Source organism: Cyprinodon tularosa, unplaced genomic scaffold (genome assembly GCF_016077235.1).
Source record: "Cyprinodon tularosa strain WSP-4 unplaced genomic scaffold, ASM1607723v1 ctg80, whole genome shotgun sequence".
NCBI lineage: Eukaryota > Metazoa > Chordata > Actinopteri > Cyprinodontiformes > Cyprinodontidae > Cyprinodon > Cyprinodon tularosa.
This window is the reverse complement of record NW_024039563.1, coordinates 475,001-499,725: the sequence shown is the minus strand read 5'-3', so window position 1 is coordinate 499,725 and position 24,725 is coordinate 475,001. Positions and strand designations below refer to the sequence as shown.

At 37.0% G+C, this 24,725-nt stretch overlaps 3 protein-coding genes across 3 annotated transcripts in view; 1 reads left to right on the top strand and 2 right to left on the bottom strand.

The window, feature by feature from the left end:
• prkd3 (protein kinase D3) overlaps nt 1-6,995 on the bottom strand; it is a 75,458-nt gene extending 68,463 nt beyond the window's left edge. The window contains exons 1-2 of the mRNA XM_038271594.1: nt 6,580-6,995; nt 3,578-4,253 (exon numbers count right to left, since the gene is read on the bottom strand). Of these exons, the coding sequence (XP_038127522.1) occupies nt 3,578-3,850 (273 nt within the window). The 5' untranslated portion in view covers nt 3,851-4,253; nt 6,580-6,995. The remainder of the gene's footprint in view (nt 1-3,577; nt 4,254-6,579) is intronic.
• A 1,911-nt stretch (nt 6,996-8,906) lies between these two features.
• On the bottom strand, nt 8,907-22,193 carry mocs3 (molybdenum cofactor synthesis 3). Its single transcript, XM_038271557.1, has 13 exons — nt 21,998-22,193; nt 19,723-19,855; nt 19,541-19,633; nt 19,260-19,380; nt 17,554-17,628; nt 15,327-15,444; nt 15,138-15,246; nt 14,985-15,047; nt 14,328-14,491; nt 12,710-12,757; nt 9,733-9,829; nt 9,527-9,634; nt 8,907-9,107 (listed from the first exon to the last, which is right to left on the bottom strand). The coding sequence occupies exons 1-13, from the start codon at nt 22,088-22,090 to the stop codon at nt 8,950-8,952; spliced, it is 1,380 nt and encodes a 459-aa protein (XP_038127485.1). The 5' UTR covers nt 22,091-22,193; the 3' UTR covers nt 8,907-8,949.
• Nucleotides 22,194-22,807: 614 nt separating this feature from the next.
• LOC119774206 (glutaminyl-peptide cyclotransferase) overlaps nt 22,808-24,725 on the top strand; it is a 9,721-nt gene continuing 7,803 nt past the window's right edge. The window contains exon 1 of the mRNA XM_038271613.1: nt 22,808-22,989. Within this exon, the coding sequence (XP_038127541.1) occupies nt 22,858-22,989 (132 nt within the window). The 5' untranslated portion in view covers nt 22,808-22,857. The remainder of the gene's footprint in view (nt 22,990-24,725) is intronic.

Below are 24,725 nucleotides of genomic sequence, written 5' to 3'. Positions count from 1 at the left end.
CAAACTCAGTGCAGATGGCTAATTCCGTATTCTCCTGCTGTTTAAGCCAGCTTTTCCTGTCTTCCTCTTTTCATTTTTAACATTTCTGTCAAAAATAAAAAGACAGCATCTCTCCATCTCCATAAGACTCTTAAAATGTCATACCTTCAGACCGAACAGAGGCTTTACTCTGATTTTCTACCATGAGAATAAGACAAACTGATTCATTTTCAATATTATATGACATCAGAGTTGATAAACATAATTTAAGTTTTTTGACTTGATAAACAAGCAGCGCTTTACAGGAAGTACAGAAAGTATAGGCCAAGCAGTTTAAACAGACGTCTAATCTATTTTACGTCAGCTATCAGGTAAATGGTGAATTTCTTAAGGAAAAACAAGAAAAAAAAGGGAGGGGAAAACTAACACTGACGATATACATAAAACATGAAACACACTCAGGAAGCAGAAATGCTGCTAGAGGTTCCTAGAAAGGAAGCTCTTTAGTCCATGCAGGCATTTTTTTTTTCATGCAGGCCACCAGAACAGAACCAGACTTCCAGATAACAGGAACGCCGAATGTATTTCAGCAAAGTTGCTAAGCACTATCCTTTTGAGGAGTCATTCTTTTTTTTGGCAATGGCTACATTTACATTAACATAACTAATCGGAGAAAACGGACAATCGGCCTAAAAATATGGAATGTAAACAGTCGGAATATTCTGATCTGATTTGTCTGATTTATGCAGAATCCAATCAGTCTCCATGTAGACACAAATCATTCTGAATGAGGCAAGCTGACCTGAGTGGGCATATGCGCATCAACGTGTGACATTTCTGCCTTGAGAAGAAAATTGCTCTGGCTAGCTGTCATCAGAACATGCCAATGGAACCTTTTCAGTCCAATCTGACGTTTAATTCTGATTATTTAAACAGTGCAATCCACTTTTTTTGTTTTTTAATCCTAATGCATTTCAATCTTATCATGAAATGTGGGCATGTACCCATAGCAATCGATCCCATTAGATCAATGTGTGGCTATATTATAGAAATTATAGAAATCTTAGCAATTGGGGAAACCCCATGGATTTTCTACTTGTTTTAGAGCCAACTACAATATGCATGTAATAAATAATTTTAAAAAACAATGTATTTTCCAAAATTTTATCCAAATGCCAAAAGAAGGTTTTTACAATTGGATATTTAGGTAATGTGTGTCAATAGTTTAATGCGCAACAAATGAACAGAGGTGCTTGTAAAACGTTAAGACCTACAACTTTTGCTGTTTTATATGGGTAGCAGCCATATTGGATACTGAGCTAAAGGCTACTTAGCAACAGGAAACACCAATGGTGTAGGTTTGGTTTCAACTTCTCTATTTGATAGTTTGCTTGACCATTTTTCCAGCAGTCTTCAGAACTCCTGCCTGACTCAGAATATTACTTGTGCGTTCCAATGTGGTGGTGTGCTAGTGAACCGTCATCAGCCTCAGCCCTAGTACTGTTGCAATTCACAAGAACAACAGACCAAGAACAGACAAAGTCCCTGGATGTTGCTCTCGCCCCTCCCTATTTAGCCAGCATGCGTCAGAGCAGACTTGTCCGTTCTTGAGATTGACAGCTGCCCCAGCATGCACTGCGGCAGCAGCAGCTTTCATTGGAGCACTCACAGAGCTGAGAGTGTTAAGTTAAAAGTTATCTTTTCTGTTGCTGTTTCGCAGTAAAAGTACATTTTAAGATCATTTAGGCGAGAATATAATAATTTAAAGCGTCACAATAAGGTCCATTTACTGATTTAGTGTGTAATTAAAAAAAAATTCAGAATTTGAGAGGACTGCGGCAACCAGCGGAGCTCCGAGTGTAATGGCAGCCAGGGCTAACTGCAGACGGTCTGCAGCAGCCCTCTCAGCATGGCCGTGTATGAAGGACCGCTGGCTATGATGGCGATTTTTTTGTTTTATTTGGTAAAATGTTCATTTGATTTGTGTTTATCTGACTGTGTTAATTATTATTCCCCCACTAAATGAAAAAAGTCAGAATTTATTATTATCTAGAGACTATTAATAAGAGATGAAATGCAGCTCCAGATGAGCCGAGCGTGTGGCGACGTCACCAGTACGCTTCTGTTCCAATTGACCCATTTATGCTGCGTGCTCCAGTTCCCCCCCGAGTCCACACTTTACTGTGTTCTTCTCAAGAACAAACTTGGCGAGGGCACAAGTCCGTACTCGCGTTCTAGTGAATTGAAATACCGACTTTGTTTTATAAAAGAAAAAAAAATATATTTTTTTTTTATAAAATGTATTATACTTCAGAATTAAATATTTTTTTGAGATGTTAACATTCATTCCATAAATTAAAACATTCTCTCTTGCTTCTTTACAGAAGTGCACACAGCAGCTTTTGCCTCTTTTAGAGTAGATAATACTTCGTTTTTTTAACTGGTACTAGTTTCGTAGTGTAATATTAATTGTAGTAAACCGCGGTATTCGAGCTGTAAAACTTTCATTTTCCGCTCCTAGCACACACGCACACATACAGACTAGAAAGCAGCCAATCAGAAAGAGCGAAGGCAGAACTTAAGACAGAACAACCAATGAGAGTTGAGTTACAAAGTGCAGCACAGTTACATGTGCTGCTTATTTAAAGGTACAGGAAGGACAGGGCAGGCACTGACAGAGCGGCAGCAGGAGCTACCAGGCAGCGGAGCTGAGAGACGAATAGAAGCGACTGCTGCGTTATAAACGCTGTATTGTAAATTATAAACATGTTAATCACATTTATTGGTAGGGACAAGTAGGTCGGTCCTAAATTTGGTAGGGACATGTCCTTATGGTCCCTATGCAAACCTACACCCATTAGAAATACAGACATACAAGTAGATTGTATGATTTCTGAAATAGAAGTTTTATACAGCTCACTGTATTAAGCTATTTAAAATATTTCTTTAAACAAAAAAAAAAATCAAATCCTTAATCCTTCACTAATTTTTCACTTTCTAAAAATGTGCATAGATACAAACTTACATGCATTTCTTGCAAATGATTACAACCTTTAAACAAATCTTACAAACCTGGACAATAACAGGCTTTTTCCACCCAAATGAAATACAAAATGGCTAATTATATTTAACACCGTGAGCTAAAGTAGTGTTTGTATCCACTCTGGCAGTGTCGTTTGGACAAATTACCACCGTCATGGAAAATAAAAAGTGGACTCCAGCTTAAACAAAAAAGTGCGGCTTAGGCCTGTATATGTTTGTGCACTTGTTTCATGTCAAGTAACAAAACACCAGGCGTAAACAAGCGGCACGTGCACAGCATGCCGTGTAACTGGAGGAGCTCCAGTGCAACCGTCCTGCACGTTTCTGCTGCGTTTGACTCATTTTCTAAGCACATGGCACAGATGTCGGCTTTGGAAAAACAAGGCCTGAGCAGATGACTGCGTTGGGAGACAGAAAAACACACTGGGGTCCTCTCATGTTGGTGCTCCTTGGATTAGCTGATGCTGACTTTTTTTTTTCTATTTCAGAGTGATTGATTAGTAGAAAATAACAGCCTCATATTTGCTTAAAAGAAACATTTATAGGACATATTTACCTTTTGATCAACTATGGAGCACACCAAGTCCTTGACTGCGGACAGCGAGAGGTCACAGGCCTCCAGGTTCACCGTCTCCCGGGTGAGACCAATCTGTAGCAGGAAGGACACCCCATGGAAGGAGCTGCGGGAGTTAGTGGGGCTGGGGGCACTGTGGCTTCCGTTGGAGAGCCGCTGATAGATCTGTCCGTGCGATCCCAGCGAGGGCGATTGGTGAGGATGGATGGAGTGGAGAAAGGCTCGAGGTAAGGATGGAGGAGAGGAGGCAGACATTGGGTTTCTTCCAGTTGTGGCGTGAGAAGGGGCTGAAGAACAGTGTGTGTGTGGCGTAGAGGGGGCGGGGGGTGGTAGTTCAGTGAATGCCGGCAGAGAGAGAAACAGTTCGATCCCTGCGGGTGGAGTTGTCGCGCGGGGGGTGTGTGCTCCTCATCAGTAGCAGTGAGTTAGCAGAGCGTATTTTTTAATTTGGCCGTAACTGACTCACAAGAGTTTTGATGACAGGATGCTGTCCACCCACCTGAGCTCAGAAAATACATTCATCGTTCAAGAAAACGGGCCAGGTGGTGGAAGGGAAATTTCTCCAAATGATCCAAAGACCTCTGCACCAAACCTCATAACCTGGAGTTCTGCGCCTTCTTTCTTCTAAAGTCAGTAATCCACTCTGACCACGGGAAGCCTGTTCTCACAAACACACACAAACACACTCACGTCATTAAATCAATCAATCAATTGCTGTTTACATAATCTCAACTTAGCCTTGAAACTATTTCCTAAGGTTATCCCTAACCTTCCCCCATAATTTAGCCTTTAATTATTTAACTCATTAAAACATTCCCCTGAAAGAAATTGGAGACATCTTATAAATCATTAATTCCTGTTCATTTGTACATAATGATCCTAACAAACTGTCATTCATCCTGCAGCAGAAGTTATTGCTTTGATGCTTCTCAATAGAAACCAAAACTTCTTTTAATTCTACTTTGTACATTTTAAATACTGACAAAAAAGATGCAATCTGTTAAATTGTTGTTCTGAAATATAAAAATCCAAGAAACATAATAATTAAACAACATGTGGAGATTTAAAGGAATATATACTGATTTCTCTCATTTTTACTTTAGTTCATGACTGACATAGTAAATAAGTTTCATATCAAACAAAGATAATAAAAGAAAATCTGTTTTATAACTGATGAATTCATTCATTTAGGGAAACAAAAAAAACAACTTTCTAAATCAGTGAAAATGTAATTCCTTTCCAGCCTTTAATCATGAAGCCACATTTTTTTCTGGATCCGTCTGACTAGTAACAAGCCGTTATAGGCCAAGAATCAGGAATCAAATCCAATACAATTTGTCTACTATAAGAGGCAGAGTCAGTTATGGCTTTATATCTGATCGGAAACAAACTATACTAAATTGCATGTTGTATTTGAATGATTCCAGCAGCCATCTCCTAGTATAGATTTAAAATATTATCAATACATTTCATAATATTGCAATAATGATAAGAACTGATGATGAAATATATTTTTTCTGCCAACAGAAAATGATACCTGTCATCCATTAGGCTCCTTCTGTCCACAGCTATATTAAGTAGTGCTAAACAGGGCAGAATAGTACGGAAGAGTTTAGGGCCACTCGAAAAAAAAAAAAGTGAACTGATTTTCTATTTATTTCAGTATAATAGGAGAAAAAAGTCAGAATTCTGACTTTTTTCTCATATTTTACTGATATAAAATTTTAAAAATCAGTTAACTTTTTTTTTTCAGTGGCCCTGATCCTCTACTGTAGAATAGTTAGACTCAAATACATCTTTTTTTATCTTTCATAACATATTAAAGGTGGATTTAAAATAATGCAGCAAAAAAAGAAAATTAAAAACAATCCACTGGACTTTGTTTTTAAGTTTGAAGATGTTTCACTTCTCATCCAGGAAGTTTTTTTCAATTCACCCCTTTGGAATGGGATGGACCCCTTTGTTCTTTTTAATTGACATGTTTTTTTGTTTTTTTTTTGATGGGCTACTGTATAAAACCTGGAACTATTCCTGACATTTTAAAATGAAAAAGGTTCCTGTATGGTATGCAAAAAGTCTTCAAACTTGGAATCTTTGGAATGATCATGACCAGGATGACTGAGAATAAATAATGTTTTATCAACATGATACATATTATTGATAATATATGGTAATAGGCAGCAAAATAAATAATAAAATAAAAAAATAAAAATTTGATTTACTCTGGATACCCATTTGTTCCAAAACTTATCAAGCATCTTTTTCTTAAACAACTTCTTGCAGCAAGTTATATTTGATGTTTTACTTGCTTTTGCACAAAGTTGGATATATTAGGATTTGGATATATTTAGGAAAAAAATTAAATAGTCAAAATATGTACTTTTATGTACTCTTCATTGAATTTAGTTAATTAACCCCACTTATCAATGATTATCGAAAATAAGCCCATTGAAAGCATGTAGTGTGTTTTGGTTTGATGAGCTTACAGCCAGGACCCCCCTCTGGTTGGGATCACATGGTTACACTCCAATGATTCTCAATAATCCTTTTGTTTATAAAAAAAAATAATAATAAAATAAATGCTCGATTTTAATGTTTGTTATAATAAAAAATATTGTTTCCTTTTATTTTTCTGTGATGCATCCAGGAACTCATTTCTTTGTTGACACTATCTTGACATGATTTTTTTAAATATATATATATATATATGTATAATTTTATCATTTCAACATTAGAAGAATAAAGAAACGTTTTAATTGGACGTATATACCACTTTGAACCGCACGAACATCTGGACCCAGAGCTTCGGAACATCTGTCCCCCCTCCCCTCCCACTTGTTGGCAGAACCCAAACGGACGCCAGCAAAACAAGTTATACAAGAAACCAAATCTGCTCTTTTCGAGCCCTAATGTCGCCCGGGAAGCCCTTTTAAATAGATAAACCAGTTTCATCCCCAAACCCGTCGAAATAAATGACACTTTACCTCCACTTCCAGCTAAACGCGCCCGTCCTTCCATTGTGAGACAACTGAAGATGAAACTTTCCAACTCCATCCACTGAGAGAAAGCGAAGCCTAAACTTTAATCCTTTCTTTTTTTTTTTTCTTTCTTTGGACGTCCCTCGCTGCGTCTTCGCTCTGAAACTTAGTAGGACCGGGAAGTTCTTCATTCAGGCTCGCCTAAACGATCCGAGTGGTCCATTTTAGTTTAACTAATCTCTTATTCCAGGTTGTAAATTCATGCGCATCACATTACCCTTCCAGCTGTGACTACTCCCCCCCGTTTGACTTGTATTGAACAAAAAAAAAAATCTTTTAGGAGTCCTCGCTGGGGATTGGAGTCTTTTTATTATCACCGCATGAATGAGTTTCCATGTGCGGGGAGGAAAACTTGAACTACAGTCCATGTGAAGCAATGGCGCATCCCCTGGAGACGCTGCGACCACTGCGCATGCGCGGCTCTTTTCCGTTATTTCAACCCAACCGAGCCAAGAAGAAAAAAAAAATCCTCCACACGACCCGGATTAGTTTCAATTAAAGTTTAGTGTGTTTAGAAGAACATTGTCGCACTATATATTATAACTTGGCTCCATTAACTGCAAACTGACAATAAAAGACTGTTTAACAGAAAATTATGGCCTAAACTTCTGAATTTTTTGAAAATTAACGAAAGTTTGTACCAAATATGGCAAGTAATTTTGACATAAAATCATTGAAGTAATACATTCAGTGGCGGTTCTAGGCCAAATGTACCAGGGGGGCAGGAGGGGTCCAGCGTGTTTTCTAATGGGGTAACAGAAAAGCATGAAATAAAAAAACAGAGCAAGGGATTCAAATATATTAAGAGAGCTACATGAGGTGAAATTTCTATTCAATTAGGTTTAATTACAATTCTATTTCCTATTAAGTCAATATACATTCATAATTTAGGAATTTTACATATTTTTGACAAAATTTAAGTGAAAATTCTATAAAATCTGAATTACAGCATTTTTTTCACATTTGTTTTGAAGAAAACATTTAGCAAATGAAAACTGGGATCCTATATCAATACCACTGAAGCTATCGCCTTATTGTTTTTAAATAATTATTCAAATAGAATTCATAAAGAAAAAAAATGAAATAGATCCAAAGGAGCTATCAGTAACCATGTCTGTTCCAGCGCATATCATCTTTAGAATTTCTTTGAGTATTATGGCTTCAGTACAAGGGCCAGGACATGATCTAGGCCCCCGTCGGACCCTGTCTAGAACCTCCCATGAAAACATTATTGTATTCTATGCTCTCATTTGTTCAATTTATTAAAATGATCATAAAACATCTTTTAACCACTAAAAATGTAGAGATGATCCATAATCCAGTTCCTTCTAATTAGGAACAATCTTTTCAGGTTTGTTAAATATCTATTTTTATCATTCTTTTCACATCTACTGGTTATTAGTGGCATTGACATGCTAAAAGTCTTGTATTTTATGCATTGTTTTCCTATATATTTAGTGCATTTTGCTGAAGTATAAGAATAGGAATCTGAAAAATGTCAGAGAAGTTTGTATAAGGCACTCTTTTATCTTGATAAGGCAAATTTAACACTGGCAAATACAGTCTGGGTACGTTTTAGAAAACAAACAGCATCACAAAGACCAAAACAAAGAGAAAATATGTCAGGGACAATGTTTTAGGGCAAGGTCAGGCTATACAGCAATAACACAAACTTTAAACATCCAAGGAGCTCAGATGAGAGACTGTGTTTACACAAAATGTTTTAGTTATATGCTTGTCTAAACTGATTTAATTTATTCTTATGGAATAGCTCTTTTTCAGTGGCTAAATTGAAATAAATGACAAACATAACTTTTCCTTATTTTTCATTTATCTGAACTGTACACCCTTTTAAGGTGGAACATGAATATGGATATCTGTGACATATTTTGTCCTAAAAAGAATAACATTTTATAAAAATTAAGGTTGATTTAGGATAGAAATCCATTTATTCTGCTTGGGCGAACTATTAATTTGGGCTATAAGTGATCAAATTATATATCTGGCTGAGTTGCATCCAAAAATATGATAGATCTATCTGCTACAACTGTTAAAGACGTTAACTTTTAAAGGTTAGCTTTAAAAAGAGGAAGAGAAACCTGATTTTGCAACTGCAATTCATACATGTAATCCAGCAGCCTACGCACAGTCTACTACAAAATAAAACAAAAGTAAATGGGACTCTCCAGTCTTGTTGTCAACATGAAAGCTGTTGCAATAAAGTCACGACATTTGCAAAACGATCGGCATGTAAGCGAAAACAGTCAACTTGATGAAATGTATTAGTTTATTACAAGCAAACAATCATACAGTACATTAATACTGTGGAAATGTTGAATCAATGTTCTTGGCCCACGCCATGAGCCCTCCACAGATGTCCTTTACGGTGAAACTGTCCATTTCTGACCCGCTCATCTTTTCCAAAATCTGCACTGCCTTCTGGGAGTCATTACCCAGCTTACAGATGACATAAACTAGAAGAAACCAGAGCAAAAAAAAGTAAATAAGTTGGAAACTTCATTATGTTTTCAATGTGTATTTCCTGCTGCAAGGAAGCAACACCTGAGAAGAGATTCAGCAGACGTCATAGTATAAACGGGTATTAAAGGATAAACAAAGCAGCTAATAGAAACACCTGAAAGCTAAATTTGTCTTGCTTAATAAGAAACTCCCCAAAATAACATTTTGAATATTGATTTCTCTAAAGCAGTGCAGCTACTCAGGTCGACTGTACTTGTTTTGGAAAAGGTCACCTAGCAACTCCGTTACAAACCGATCAAACTAAGCCTTCATTGCTGCAGCATGAGACCACAGCGGGCCATGAATATGAGAAAGTGGCTCAACGAGCCTGTTTGTTTCGAACCACAGACGCAGATCATAGACAGTGATGTACCTGGCGGCTGGCAGTCACCTGCCATCTGCTGCTTCAGCTGGATGATTCTTTGCTGAAGTAACCGGATATCTTCACTCTTTCTCTGCTCTAAACTGGAGAGGGGGATATCTGGTAGCAATTAAGGAGAATTTTTAAGAAACAGTATGCAGGGAGATTTTTTTGTCTTTCTTTGAATGGTGCATTTCCATTGCAATACAAAAGGATACTGAGAGAGAAGGGCAAGTGACAGATATCCACTTCCACAAGAGGGCGGACATCAAGCAAGATATGATGTCCAGAGGTATCCACCACAGATTTATATTCCTGGAATTATAGACAAACATATAAAAGCATGTATAGAAACCTAAATGCATTTAATATTTTATCTTATTTCCTTAGTTCCTATGCTCCACTTATCTGGAACAAACTTCCAGAAAACTGTAAAAGTGCGGAAAGCCTGAGTTCCTTTAAATCAAGACTAAAAACACATTTGTTTAGGATTGCCTTCGACTGTTCTAGTTAAACAGTTCAACTAAAACATATTTTCTTTAGTCCAACTGTTTTTAATATTCTCTTTTGTTTCTGCATTTTTTATTTTATTTTATTTATTTATTTTATTTTTTTTATTTTTTCCTACTTGCTTTGATTCTGTTTTATCTTCCTGTATTTTAATCGTGTAAAGCACTTTGCATTGTCTTTGTACTGAATTGTGCTATACAAATAAATTTGCCTTGCCTTGCCTTATTTAGGAGAATTAAATTAATTCTAATGATTATGACTAACACCTATTTAAAAAAATCATTGCAATGAAAAGGGGTTTCCAATGAAGAAATTAAATGTCATATTTGATCATTTGGGAAATATCAAACATTGCTGGGTGGTTATTAGTGCTTAAACAATTAATTGGATTAATGGTGATTAATCGATTATTGAAATAATCATCCACTAATTTAGTAATCGCTGAATCCTTAAATGGATTATAGAGACTCTAAAAAGGTACATATTGCTGACAGAACAATCCACCTGGAGCAGCAATCATACCAAAACTCTAAAAAAAAATATCTATAAACATTTAGCCTTTTAGAAGAAAACCGTTTTTTCTCTGTCAGTATGCTTTATCCAGAACTCAAGTGGAAAGGTTTTAGTTTCACCTGCTTAAATTTCACAAAAATCTGCTGTATGATTATTAATCCATTAATGGAAAAACTAATCAAGTGAACAATCAATTAATCAAATAATAATTGGTTGCAGCACTAGAGGTAATAAAGTGATAATTCAAAGCATATAAATTAAAATGAGGAAAACATGCAGGATATGAAGTCAAGCTTATTTAAGGGTTTGGAGGAGTTTAAAGGGGCAAAGAGTGTAACTAGAGTCTGTCTGTCACCAGACACAGTCCTTTCTGGGAGATTGTCTATAATTGTTGGATTCAGTTATGCCACTCCTGAAGCCAAGATATATTATTATGTTACCTGGGTGAAAGGAAAAATTAACTGGACCCTTGCTTATTGGTCCAAAGTCATATTTTTATATGAAAGTATAAATCCACCCTGAGCTCCCTGCTTTAATGACCCTAGATCAGGGGTAACCAATTAAAAATCAGTTGGGTCTGAATAAAGAAAATCCTCAACCAGTAAAGTTGCAGAGACATTTTCTATTATAATCTGTTACTTTAAACAGAACTTAACACTAAAATAAAATGCAGGATTTTATACATCCATATTTTACAATTAATTTTTAAATTAAAAAAAAATGTTTTCCATTATAAAATCAAGTGTTTTTTGAAGTAGAGAACAAAAATCATTTAGTTTGGTATATAGAAAATTTCCTGTTTCACATATTTTATAAAACCTGAACTGACTGTTTGTTTTTCTTTCTTTTTTGTGGCTTAATGAGAGCAGTGGGCTTTAGGCTGCCCTGCAAGGATTTAAAAAGTGCATATAAAGGTACTCTTTTGAGCTTGGATCGATATTTATTTTTGATTATATTCAAGGTGGAGAATCCTGCTTCACAGCAGCAGGTTGATCCAAACATAATGTAAAAAATGTAAAATGTGCAGGGTCATCTCTGAGAAAACCATTTCACTTTTTTTCCACCAGTTCATCGCAGTTCTTCCAGCAGTCCACACTTTCTCTGCTCTTTTTCTCATTGTCTTCTTCTTCTTTCCCATCGCCCGGCTTACCAAAAGTTTGCCTGCTGTGTCTTAAAGTGGCTCGCAGCAGCAACCCAGACTGAAGCAGCTCTTTGGCTAATTTGTATCAGGTGTAGCCTGATCCTGGACGCTCCGAATGGCTTTACCATATTAACAGGAGAAGCAGCGCAAGTTAAATTAGACACTGTCGTCGGACAACATGTGGTTATTTATAAATCTTTTAAATCAGGTTGGGTCCGGATTCATCTGGAGATGGGTCCAGATCCAGACCACAGTCCGCTAATCCGTGACCTCTGCTCTAGAAGCATGGTTCAAGCAAACCCACGTTATCAAGGCCCAACAGCAAAATCTGTGACATCATCAAGAAGAAGCCAAAGCAATGTAGGCTTCCTTAGGAAACCACACTGTGATGAATCTGCATCTCTACAAGTTTCACATTTTGAAATGAATCAATGACGATATTAAAATTCAAAAAAACATTCTGTTTATTAACATACATCTTAACACTAACAACTGCTTGAGTAGAACAAAGCGGTGGCTCATATCTATTTCTAAGTTAGAAATGTTGATAGGTATCTTTAGTTAGAGAGGGAAACCAAAATGACTCAGTAAATGCTAAAAAGTTGCCTGGATCTGCAATTCTGAAGTTAAATGAACAGTTTAACAGCTTTGATTTAAATCACGGGAAGCAAAACTGTTTCTAAATTGAGTCCCCTGCATAATTACAGCTTAACCCCGATCAATCACGATCCCCATCTCTGCGCTTAATGACTCAGCGGGTTTTAAATCACCAATTCAACAGAAATATAAACAGATGCAATCCGTTACCACTGCTCTCAGTGCCAAGGAGAAAATGTTGTTCTTTCCCTTAGAAATTCTGCAGGCGCATTTTCCCTCATTTCCCATTTGAGGCTGGGTCAGAGCTGAGATTTAATCTGCTTATGAATGCATATAAAAACTGAGAAAATTGAGAGTAATCATAGAATAAATGGTGCTAAAAGCAGGGAGTCACGCAATGACCCGACTGTTCTGAAGTATGTGCAAAACTTTACCTGCACTGTGATCCTCTGATCCTTGGACAGGAGGTTAAGCTTACGACACTGCAAAGAGATCAGGAGATCAAACAGTTTCAGGTTTAATAATGTGATAAAAACAGAAATGATAAATGTCAGACTAGATACAAATATTTTATTTCCAATATCTGTTGTTCTCCAGATACGGTTTCTCAATTTTACAAGCATTTTTACAACACTCTGGGCATTCAGGCACAAATCATTCCCCAAACTAACCATTTATTGTGCTTTTTCCACAAATCATAAAGCATCATGATGCTGAACCTCTGGAGATGTGTACTAAAGGCATAACTTAGTGTTTCTTTGGCTTCTCGATCAAGCTTTCTGAAAATCGAAACTTCAGCAATCCAGATCGGATTAATCTACAATAAATGCAGGTTTTTCAAACCTTAGCTTTGATTTGTGATGCATTCTCTTTTTCTTTTGCGCAGTATTTGTCATACAGAGACGTTAAAAAACAACAGGTGGGGTTTTAAAAAATTGCCCTAAGAAGGTCTATAGAACAAATAGGCAGAAAAGGCCTGTTATCTTCTTGCAGCTCTAGCCAGCGACCAGCTTAAGGACTACAGTGAGTCACTAAAACATATGAGCTATGAAGGTGCTCTGATTTAACAATGGCTCCTCAAAAAACTAATCTTGTTTATATGTGATGGTGAAGATTGTCAGTCATCCAGGTCATAGTCAATCCAAAAGAAAGTTAAAAAGCAATCCACTGGACTTTTTTTCCAAGTTTGAAGACGTTTCGCTTCCCATCCAGGAAGCTTTTTCAATTTAAAATGTCAGGATTAGCTTTGATTTCGAGGTTTCATACAGTAGCCCATCAAAGCCTTGTTTTTGTTTTGAAAACATGCTAATTGAAACAGACGATTGGGTCCACCCCTTTGGACAGAGGGACTCAGATGTTAGCTTTCAAAAACCTACAATGCAGCAATTGAGTTGATCCCTTCCCACTTTCAGCGCAGTCCTAACCCCTGTACAGGAGAGCAGGGGACCTCGCCTAACCCTAACCCTTCAGCCAGGCCAACAATTCCCTTTAACGACCGACCTTTCAGAGACACAGACAGGTATGGGCTGACAAAGAAGCCAAAACGACCCCCATTCCAGAGGTGTGGACCCATTTGTCCTTTTTAATTTCCATGTTTTCAAAACAAAAACAAGCTTTTAATTGGCTATCGTATAAAACTTTGAACTCAATACTATTCCTGACATTTTAAATAGAAAAGCTTCCTGGATAAGAAGCAAAATGTCTTCAAACTTGGAAACAAAGTACAGTACAGTTTTTTAACCTTTTTTTTTTTTTTGTAACAACTTGTTTATACAGTAAAAAGAGCATTTTAAATTAACTTGATTTTTTATTTTTTTTATCTGCAGAATCCCAGCTATTTATATTCCATATATTTAAGTACTTCATGTTTTCAGGCTTTGAAAAATAATTTTTTATCCTACTTATAACTTTTTAATAAAGGATTAGGTATTTCTAATAGTATTTCATCTTAAACTTCTTTATTTCATACTCATCTAAACAATGCATTTTGATATTTATAAGACGTGTATGTGATGTGTAGAAATGCTGTGATAAGCTCTTTTAATACCCAACCTTATCTGTGGCAGCAGACCCACAGAAAGCCTCATAGTCAATCAGCTGCGTCACACTGGGGCTTTCTCCACACGCCGCACAGCCAGCCTGCTTGGGCCGCAGTCTGATGGACCTGAATCTGAAAGCCTGAGCGTCAAACATCAGCAGCTGCTGAGCGCAGGAAGCTGGCACGCCAAGTCAAGGGAAAGGTTACTGTCTGAGAGGAGATTCAGAGAATTGACTAAAACGTCTCCCGCTGGTGCAGTAAGAGCACGGCAGCAGTCTGGGAGTATCGGTGGAAAAAAGCTGTAACGCTTCCCTGAATGACGCATCGTGGCCAGGTGTCCGCATGCGGCGGACAATGCAACACAAAGGGCAGGATAAAGCAGACCTATTCTCCACTGAGAACCAGAATAAATCCCAGCAGTTTCACAAGACAATGGCAAATAAGCAGAAAGCAGAGTCCAGAAAATGTAGACAAAATATTCGTGTTTTTGTTTGCTTATCAGACAAACACGAGGAATTATTATAATACAGTCTTTCATTGTTGCCATATCCTGATGTCAGAGCAAGAAAAAAGAAAAAAACTAAAAGAGAAAAACTTAAAACAAAGGAACAAAACAACAAGGGAGAGTTTTATATGTAAGGTGGAGCAACGGAATTAGACATAAAGGATACAACCTTGCCCTGAGGCAATTTTAAGGACCTCTAAAGCCTGGAAGCAGCCCATAATACCTGGAACTGGAATAAAAATGAGTTGCTAAGAACACATTAAATAGTTTCAGATGAAATAAATTAGAAAAGAAAGCAGAGGGAAAAAAAACAACTCACCCACTCCTAACACCCCTCCATCAGAGCAGTTGGTTACCGTTTCTGGGGGTGGGGGCCGTGGGTATAAACATCTGTAGCAGGGGCCTCCCTGATAGTTGTACACCGTCAACTGCAAACAACACACACACAAAAACAATGCAGTAGCTCCCAAAAAAGGTTTGGCATGCCGAGGGAGGACACACAGCCTACCTGCCCTTCCAGTCGCAAAGCACTCGCAGACACCAAAGGTTTGCCGCTGAGCACGCAGGCGTCATTCACCAGGTAACGGGTGGGAACGTTGTCTGAACAGTCCGCCACAATGTCATATATGAAGTCAGGGGAGTCAAGGCATCATGAAATAAATGACTGATGTTTCTGGCCTGTCAGCTAGTGTTTGTGATTTCATTCCCCTCTCCCTTCTGCTCTGACTGTTCATTTGGCCTTCCTGTGCTGCTGCTGCTCAGCCTAATTACCACTGATTCCTTCCAACTGTTTGCCAGCCTTCTTAAGCAGGCCTCTGACTGGTTGACAGTGCCAGATTGTCTGAAAGCCTTGGTTAGTAAGCATCCAGCATTTTTCTCTGTCTGTTTACCTGATCCTGACCTGTTTCCGCCTCCCGATTTTTGAGCCTGCCTAGCCCCTGTTGGACCTGGTTTTTTGCGCCGCATGGATCCCTGACTTGTTTCTGTGCCCTGACTTTGTTTCTGGATTTCTGATCACCCAGCTCTGACCATGGACCTCTTTTGACCACTATCACCTCCCAAGACTCAGTGAGAAACAATTCTCTAAGAACCAAAGTTTCAGGAACCAAGATATAAAAAAGAGGCTCTGGTTCCCCTGATCCTGAATTACCTGCAGAGTTTCTACAATAAATCTTTTAAAGTTATTACCCGTTGTGTTTTGGTTATATCTGGGTCCTCGGTCTGAATAGTGACAGACTGAATATTAACAAATTCCTGTCCTCAAACACTTCTTGGATAACGAAAACATTTTAACATAAATGTGACCGACTGCAGATGATGTGCAGGATCATTATAATCTAAACATAAGTATCCACTGGCTGTCCAAAACAGCCTTTCATTGATTAATAATGCTACTTAATAATGCTGTTAATTTAAGCATCTGGTGAAAATAAAAAGGCTCTCTCTAAAAAGATAAGGCCAAGATTCATGGGGCTAAAGTTGTGCAAGAGAGTTTTTTTTTTTTTTTTCCCCAGGAGAGACACGTTGAATAATGAATTGGCCACAGACTTCAGACCTTAACCGTACCGAGAATCTCTGGATGTGACTGAGAAGACTTTGCAAAAGCGGTTCAATTTCCAGCATTATCTAAAAAAGATCTGGACAAAAAAAAGTTTTGTAACTCTGCGTGGAAAGAAGTTCTGTAACGTTGCACACGCTGATCGAGAAAATGTGAATGTGTGACGCACTCAAAGCTAAGGGCAGTCCAACACAACACTGAAGAACATTTGTTTTAAACTGGCAGTAAACATCAAGAAATGTTTATTCTTCCCTAGAAAATAATAGAAAATGCACATTTGCTCTGTTTAACCCATCTAGCCAATTATCTATGGTAAAGTCCATGAATTAAGAGATAATTTTTATTCTTGAATACTGTAAAATGTTTGTAATAAACGAAGCTCCCACTAATATAATTGACATATTTTAATGTTCATAAAATGTTGTTTAAAAAAAATAATAAATCTGGTTTGGGAATAAATAAAAAAGGCTAATATTAAGCTTCTACTGTTGGCCCAACTTTACTGCTGACAAAAATGTATGCACCTTTTTTAAGACAGTTTTCAGACTGTTGAACTCTAAACTGAACTCTGCATCACTATTTTGCACCATCAACATTGCCAAGCTTTTATAATTCCTTTTAAAAAGGAAAACACTCATTGTTCTACTGCATTTTGCACCATATTATTTTGTACTGCACTGAACTTTTTCATATTAATGGTAAGTTGTTCTCCTACATTTTTACATTGTGATCACTGCTCCACTTAATAGTGTAATGTTATCATATTCCAGCTGCAATCTCATTACACTGTCGTAAGCTGTATGCAACAAAATTTTGTTTTGTATACACTCTGTGCATACATAATGAGAATAAACTTTGTTCAAGTCTAAAAGGCACGTCCATGTATGCATGAGGACAACATGTAAACTCCATGCAGAAAGACCCCAGGTTCCTGCACTCCGCACAGTGCAGCCCCACTTTGAATTATAGTATGTATAAATTTAAACTTTAGCATCTTATTTGATTAAGTTCAGAACAATATGTTGTATAATCTCTCCAGCCTGGAAAAAAACAGAACTGTTTAGATAAATCTTAAGAAGCCACAAATTATTAAGACAGTTAAGAAGGGAACTATAAGTAGGATTTATACAGATAGCATTTTAGTTGTTGGCAGATAACAGATGTAGCCTTAGGATACTGTTGAATAAGCTGTAAGGCATTCTCTGGTGAGAGCTGCAGATGGTAGGGAATACACTCCACGGTAGAATTCAGCCTGCAGAGAAACATTCAGACAAAGTATCACATTTCGTTTCATTAAAAATGCTATATATATATATATCGGCTTTGGTAGAGTTAAAAAAATGCACTCTTTGGTTTAAACCTAAAAAAGTAAAGTAAGAAAAGTAAGAAGTCAGAAATGTTCCTGATTCTTAATGTTTTTTTTAAATCAAGTAAAACAGGAAACAAACTTTGAAACTAAACCATTCTGTTAGGATAATTATCATCGATGATGTTTGAGTTTATTACACCTTAATATTAGCTGTCTGTTGGATGTCTGAACTGATGTTTTCCCCAGTAGGTCATCTAATTAAGGCAGTTCCTCTGTCCAGATACACAGTTATAACCCTTAACAATTCCCTTAAATATTCGGATATATGTTTCTATTAACTCCCAGACTTTTATAATGTATGGTATAGATCAGAGGTGACAGATTAGCAGACCGGGGTCCGGATCTGGACCCACCTGCTAGCTAATCCGGACCCAATTTGAAACATTTATAAATTATTGCAAGGTGTCCGACAACAGTGTTTAACTTCACTTGAGCCGCTTCTCCTGTTAATAAGGTAAAGCCCTCCAGAGCGTCAGGCTCCAGGCTACACGTGATACAAATTAGCCAATAAGCTGCTGTCAGTCTGGGTTGCTGCTGCTGCTACTTTTAGACACAGCAGGCAAACCTGTGACAAGCCGGGTGATGGGAAAGAAGGAGAAGAAGATGAGGAAAAGAGAGCAGAGAAAGTGCGGACTGCTGGAACAACTGTGGTGAACTGGTGAAAGAAAAGTGAAATGGTGCTCAAAGATGACCCTGCAGATTTTGAGTATCTTTGGCTCAACCTGCTGCTGTGAAGCAGGATTCTCCACCATGAACAGAATCAAAAATAAATATGGATCCAGGCTCACAAATGAGCACCTTGATATGTGATTGAGAATGGCTTTGTCTCCATTCAAACCCAGGTTTAAAGCCTTGCAGGGCAGAATAAAGCCCACTGCTCTCTTTAAGCCATATAAGAGAAAGAAAAAAACAATCAGTTCAGGTGTTTTATAAAAAAGTGACTCAGGAAATTGTCAATATAACAAACTGAAAGATTGTTGTTTAATTTTTTATTTAAAAAGTCAATGTATGTCATGGATGCATAAACACCTTCTTTTTATTTCAGTGTTAAACTCTGTTTAAAGTAACTATTATAATAAAAAATGTCTCCGGACCTTCACTGGTTGATGATTTTCTTTATTGGGACCCTACTGATTTTTAATTGGTTACCCCTGGTATAGATTCATAAGTAGTTTTAATCAGTGCACAGGTTAGCAGCTAGTTAGAGAAATGTCGCCCTCAAGTGGCTGATATTAGGCAGCATGTAGACAGTCCACAGCAGACCCACTGTTGGGCTAGAAAGGCCCACAAACATGCTTCTAAAATAACATGTTTACAAAATATTTGTGGACTGAGGAGAAATGCACTGTTAAATATAACCTGTGGTGAGACTGTTAAGCGCCAGCTTACATTGCACAGCAACCGAGGGTAAAAAAAAAAAAAAAAATATACAAACTACTACAGCTGCAAAACACTTGGTAGCAATAACTGATTTAGCAAAGAAAAGCGTGATAAAACTGATACAAAGCCGTTACCTTTTCACTGCTGTAGCTGCAGACAGAGCCTTAGCCTGGCCCTGATTCTCCTCTCCATGGAGAACCTGCCTGTGGAGGTTGCTGAGCTCCACTTCATCATAGTCCAGCAGACCAAGACGCCCTGTCAGTGAGACTTTGTCATTACCTTCCATCCTGTGTTGCAAACTACCTGACATCAAAATGAATCTCGAAATAAAATATAAGAATCTTTAAATGCAGCTTTAGTTTGTGGTTAACTCTACCAATCTATTTGCCTCTTCAGTCTGCATGCATCCACCTACCGATGCCTGCTGCTGCTAGATACTGGGCGAGTGGACAACCTAGTCCACCACAGCCCACGATCAGCACAGATGTCCCAGATAAATTCAGCTGACCTGCAAAGAATATAGAACCGCTCAGCACCATTATTAATCTCGACCTAAAGTTCATTTCTAAGCTCCTGTCCTTCGGTTTGTGTGAGCACCTTTTACACCGAGCTCAGGCAGAAGGAGCTGTCTGCTGTACCGCATGATGTCCTCATTGCTGAGCGCTGGTTTGGCTGTTAGAGGACTAAGCTGCATCACTTTGTCCTGGAGTTCCAGCACTGAGGCGTGGTTCTGTTAAGCACATGAGAAGAGCATTATAACATGAGACCTTTTGATATTTCCTATAACAGAAAGGCTTTAATATACATCTCAAGCTGATATGTTTATGATATGATTATTAGAAACGTATTTTACAAGGAAATCAGGTTCTGCTATTTTGTATTTTAAGTTAATTTTGCATGGGAACCAATCAATGAATTTGCTTTTAAATCCCAAATTCTATTATATAAATTCAGCAACATAAGCTACCATAACTATGCAGATGACACACAGCTGCATATTATAATGTCACTATGTGACTATGAACCAATTTAAAGTGCTGGTTAAATGCATAGAATAAATGGGACGGATTTTTCTTCAGCTGAATCAAAACAAAACTGGAGTAATAATTTTTAGAACAAAAGAAGAGCGCCTCAGACTCGGTTAATTCAGCTAAAAACCATCAATTCGGATTGAAATCTAGGTGCAATGATGGACTCAGATCTGAAACTTCAGATTCACATAAAGAGCATCACAGCTTATCACCTAAAGAACAACTCCGCGGTTACGAATGTCTCAGCAGCACCTTGAAAAAATAATATACCATGTGTTCCTCTTTAGTAAAACTGAATCCTGCAACAATGTCGTCACAGGTCTGCCTAGAAAGTTAATCAGAGTTGATCCAGAATCCTGCTGCCAACATCCTCACTAGCACTAAGAAAGTGGAGCACATCACCCTAGTTCTAAAATGTTCTCAGAGAAAAGTAGACTGTTAAATAACTGTTAGTCTAAAAATCACTGAATGTTTTAGCTCCAAACTGTATTACAGTTCTAGTTCTTATGCTCCACTAATTTGGAATAAACTCGCAGGAAACTTTAGAAGTGCAGAAGACCATAAGTTGCTGTAAAAGGTAAATAAAAATGCATTTGTTTAGAGCGGCCTTTGATTGTGCTAGCTAAACAATTGAATTTCATTTTTTTTTAATCAATCATTTTACATTTTCATATTTTGTTTTACCTAACCTTCTTCAATTATTTGTTTTATCTCTATGCCCCAGTCATCGAGCTTTCTCTTTGAATTGTCTCACAACTGAAATCTGCTTTATAAATAAACTGGCTTCTTAAAAAAAATGTAAAAATAAGAAAAATTTTGTCTACTTAAAATCAACCAAAGAAGACTAAAGTGCATGTAGCTTTCAAACAATGTTACACATTATTTTTATCCAAATCTTCCAATTATAACAACCTTATAGCCATAATTCAAAATCTACTGTCAAATAAATAAACATAATGAATTGAGTTAATAATATAAATGAACTTTTTAACAAAAAACGAATTCTGAGTCAGCTGTACGGACATGATTTCTCTTTGCAGGTATTCATAATCTATAACTGTAATAGTGACTTTGCATTAAAAGGAACTTGAAAGCGGTATTTTATTGAGTTCAAAGGGTCTAAAGGAGCATTTTAATAAGAGATTAGATAAAGTCATGCCAGCTTAGGTCACTAACTTTTTCCAAGTTCTTAAATATCCTCAATATTTCAGCTCATCAAAGTGTAGTAAAAGTCCCATTGGGGGCATTCTGGCAGCTTTTAGCCTCAATAGATATGTTGAATTTGTTTTCAAGATACATTTTGGAGAAATTAGGGACAAGGCTCACTTCTTACAGCAGTGCAGCTAATTGATTGTTTTATTTTTAACACCCTCACTAAAAGAAATTGCATAGTACGCAATTGCAAAGTTGAATGCACTGGATAATTGTAAAGGATTAGAAGTACCAATACACATACATTGCATTTGCAAACCCTTTTTTCCAGAGGTCAGAGGTCATATTGGATTTTGAGGTTTGGGTTGGACAAACCTCAAAATTGTGTTGAATTATAAGAGTTAAACACATGTCTTAAGTTAAAACTGTCCAAATGCAAACTATTATTATTTTTACCAGAGCTATTTGAAATTTAAATTGCATACTTTAGATGAATGTCCTGGATCCTGCTATATTAAAGTTTTCTGCACCCATTTAATAGATAACTAAAAGGAATTAAGTTAAAACAATGTTAAAACAACAGCACATCTGTGTTTCTTGATTACAATCGTGTTACGATAAGCTCTCACTTAGAATAACAGCTGAATTTTTACTGATCCTAATGAAAACGATCATAAACACTTCGATACCTTTTCAAGCTGTTCCAGTTTGTTCTTGAGAGCCGCGATCTCTTTTTCTTTCTCCATCAGCTGCCTCTTCCAGTCGCTCTCTTTCTGAGCCATCGCTTCAGATAAACACAAAAGCAGCGCAGTTTTTAGATACAATACAAATGAACTCACAGGCTGCAAGATGTTGACATATGAGACACGCGATGTCAACTTCCGGGTTGTCTACGTAGACTCTGACCACGTGGTGCGTGACGTAAAACAATCTTGCTTTTTTTTTTCTCCCCCAAAAATTATTTTTTATTTATTTTAATCTTTTTTCTAGTGAAGACTATTAAGGCCACTGAAAAAAATAAGAAAAAAATGTGACAGATTTTTTCTAATCTTATTTCAGTTTAATATGGTAAAAAATCAGAAATCTGACTTTTTTCCTCAGAATTCTGAGACAAAATTCAGAAATCTGAGAAAAAAGTATGATTTTTTTCTTAGAATTCTGACTTTTGTCTCAGAATTTTGACTTTAATCTCGGAATTCTGACTTTAATCTCGAATTCTGCCTTTTTTTTGCCTTTAATAAATAAAAAATGGGGAAAAAACACAATTAATAAGATTTTCTGAATTAATTTGGAAATTAAAAATTTAATATAAAAGATTTGACACTATTAAAGACTGAATTGGAGGACATGCTGAATGTGTGTGTGTGTGTGTGTGTGTGTGTGTGTGTGTGTGTGTGTGTGTGTGTGTGTGTGTGTGTGTGTGTGTGTGTGTGTGTGTGTGTGTGTGTGTGTGTGTGTGCCTCATGACACGCAGTGGAGCTGGGAGCCTCAGGCACTCCCCTCCTGCCTTTCACATGATCTGAAAGCTCCCTCTGAGATAGAGACAGGAATGTGGAAAGGAGCGACAACATCGATGGCTGAGCAAAGCCACAGGCTTTCTATAATGCGTTCATTTTATACTGCGTTAATTGGGCTGACATTCATCTTTCACACCCATGGAGTCCCTTGGACAGAGGAAAAGGTAAATCAATTAGATGGGATTCATTTATGCATTGCTGTTATAGGATACACGGTATCTGTGTGAGTGAGGCAGTCTCTTAACATTTTTGCACGGTCTAAAACTGAATTTAATCCATGATTGTTGATGTTTTAAGTTTGACTCATTCCTTTCTTTATTTAAGGTTAATTGGCCATGTTTAACATACAGTTTACCTGCATTTCAGGTGTTATCTTGATCACAATTCCTTAAACAAGTATAAGCATTTTATGAGAAAATTATTAATCCTTATCAATTTTGTCAATTCAAAATTTCCTTGAGATCTACCTGGATTTTTTATCTTTACATGTTCCCTATCTCTGTTCATCTCTTGTCCCTTTAACTAGTTGCTATGGCAGCACAGTCCTCCTCTTTGATCCCCCAAGTGGTCTTTGAATATACAGACCTTAAATAGACCCTGTTTTCAACCCTCTCTAAGCTTAGTGGACTCCAGCCTTATATTCAGCCACTGAAACCATGTAATTATACTGTATGTGCCACTACGTAGCAATTAAAGGACAGATGCATGAGTCAGCCAGAGCGCCTCCAGTTTGAGCTTCAAGCAGGTTTTGCAGGTCATTGTTTTTGCGGAAGAAAATGTGCCCAAATACCATTCAACCGAAAAACACGTCTGAATGTTTATTTGAGAAAGAGACTATTCATATAGTAAAGTCTTAAGCAGTGCTTGAAATAGTAGATTTCTTTTTGCATTAGTTTTTATTTTAAAACATATTGCAAAATGGTTTGTATTAAAGCAGCTTTTGATAGAATAATTTATAATAGTATTTGTAATATATTTATTTTATGAAATACTTTTTGAAGCTCCTTTTAAAAGGCCTTTTTTAAAGCCTTATAAACATCCAGAATATAGGAAAGAAGGCATTTCTTTCATTCAGTCTGAATGATTCAGAGACGACGGCTGTGAGCTGCCTTCAGCTTATTTTCCTTCACCTTCATTTGGCGGTTTGTTTCCAGGACAACCAGGCATCCACATGTGAACTTTGGCACCAAAGAGCCATAGGACTAAAGGATCAATATGTTTATTTTTTTCTTTCAAATAGCAAACATCATTTTCCTGCTGCTATTTTAACTGCAAAGTATTCTCATAAACAAGAAACATTGATTTCCGTTATCTTGTCTATTCCATGGATTTGACCATTACTAATCGGTGGGTATGGTTAAACTAATAATAGTCAATTTCTTTTCAGGGAGCTATTATCAGGTCTCAGGAGATGGTTTCAACAGTTCATGTAGAAAACAATACGCTTTACAGGGTGACAACATGGAATGACTGTTGGCATTTTTGTTAAAGTTTTAGTGTTGTGGCACGTCATCATTGACAGGAATAAGTTCCTATATCAGCTCAAACATATTAAAGATAGAGTTGGATATTTGTCTTCTTTTTAAAAGACATACAACCATGTTTTGTAACTATGAAAAAACATTACACATCAAGAGTTTAAAAAGAGTTTATCTGTCAACCCCCTGCATCTGTTATATGACAACAAAATACTAGTATAAATTAAGGTGTTGCTTTTACCACTTCATATCTTTTCAATTCTCTTCTTATTTACATAAACCATATTCCTAATAAAGTGAGTGTTTCACATATTTACAGTACTTGCTTTATCCATCACATCACAAAAACTTAATTTATAGTATACTGTACTATATATAGTATACTATATATAGTATACTATAGTACTATACTATAGTATAGT

What these genes read in the sequence shown, in the direction of transcription:
- mocs3 (XM_038271557.1), bottom strand. Translation starts at nt 22,090, where the DNA reads ATGGCTCAGAAAGAGAGCGACTGGAAGAGGCAGCTGATGGAGAAAGAA. An exon ending in TCTAGCAGCAGCAGGCATCG is followed by an intron (nt 19,381 to 19,540) that starts GTAGGTGGATGC and finishes TCTCACTGACAG; the next exon opens with GGCGTCTTGGTCTGCTGGAC. An exon ending in AATTGCCTCAGGGCAAGGTT is followed by an intron (nt 14,492 to 14,984) that starts GTATCCTTTATG and finishes TTGGCGTGCCAG; the next exon opens with CTTCCTGCGCTCAGCAGCTG.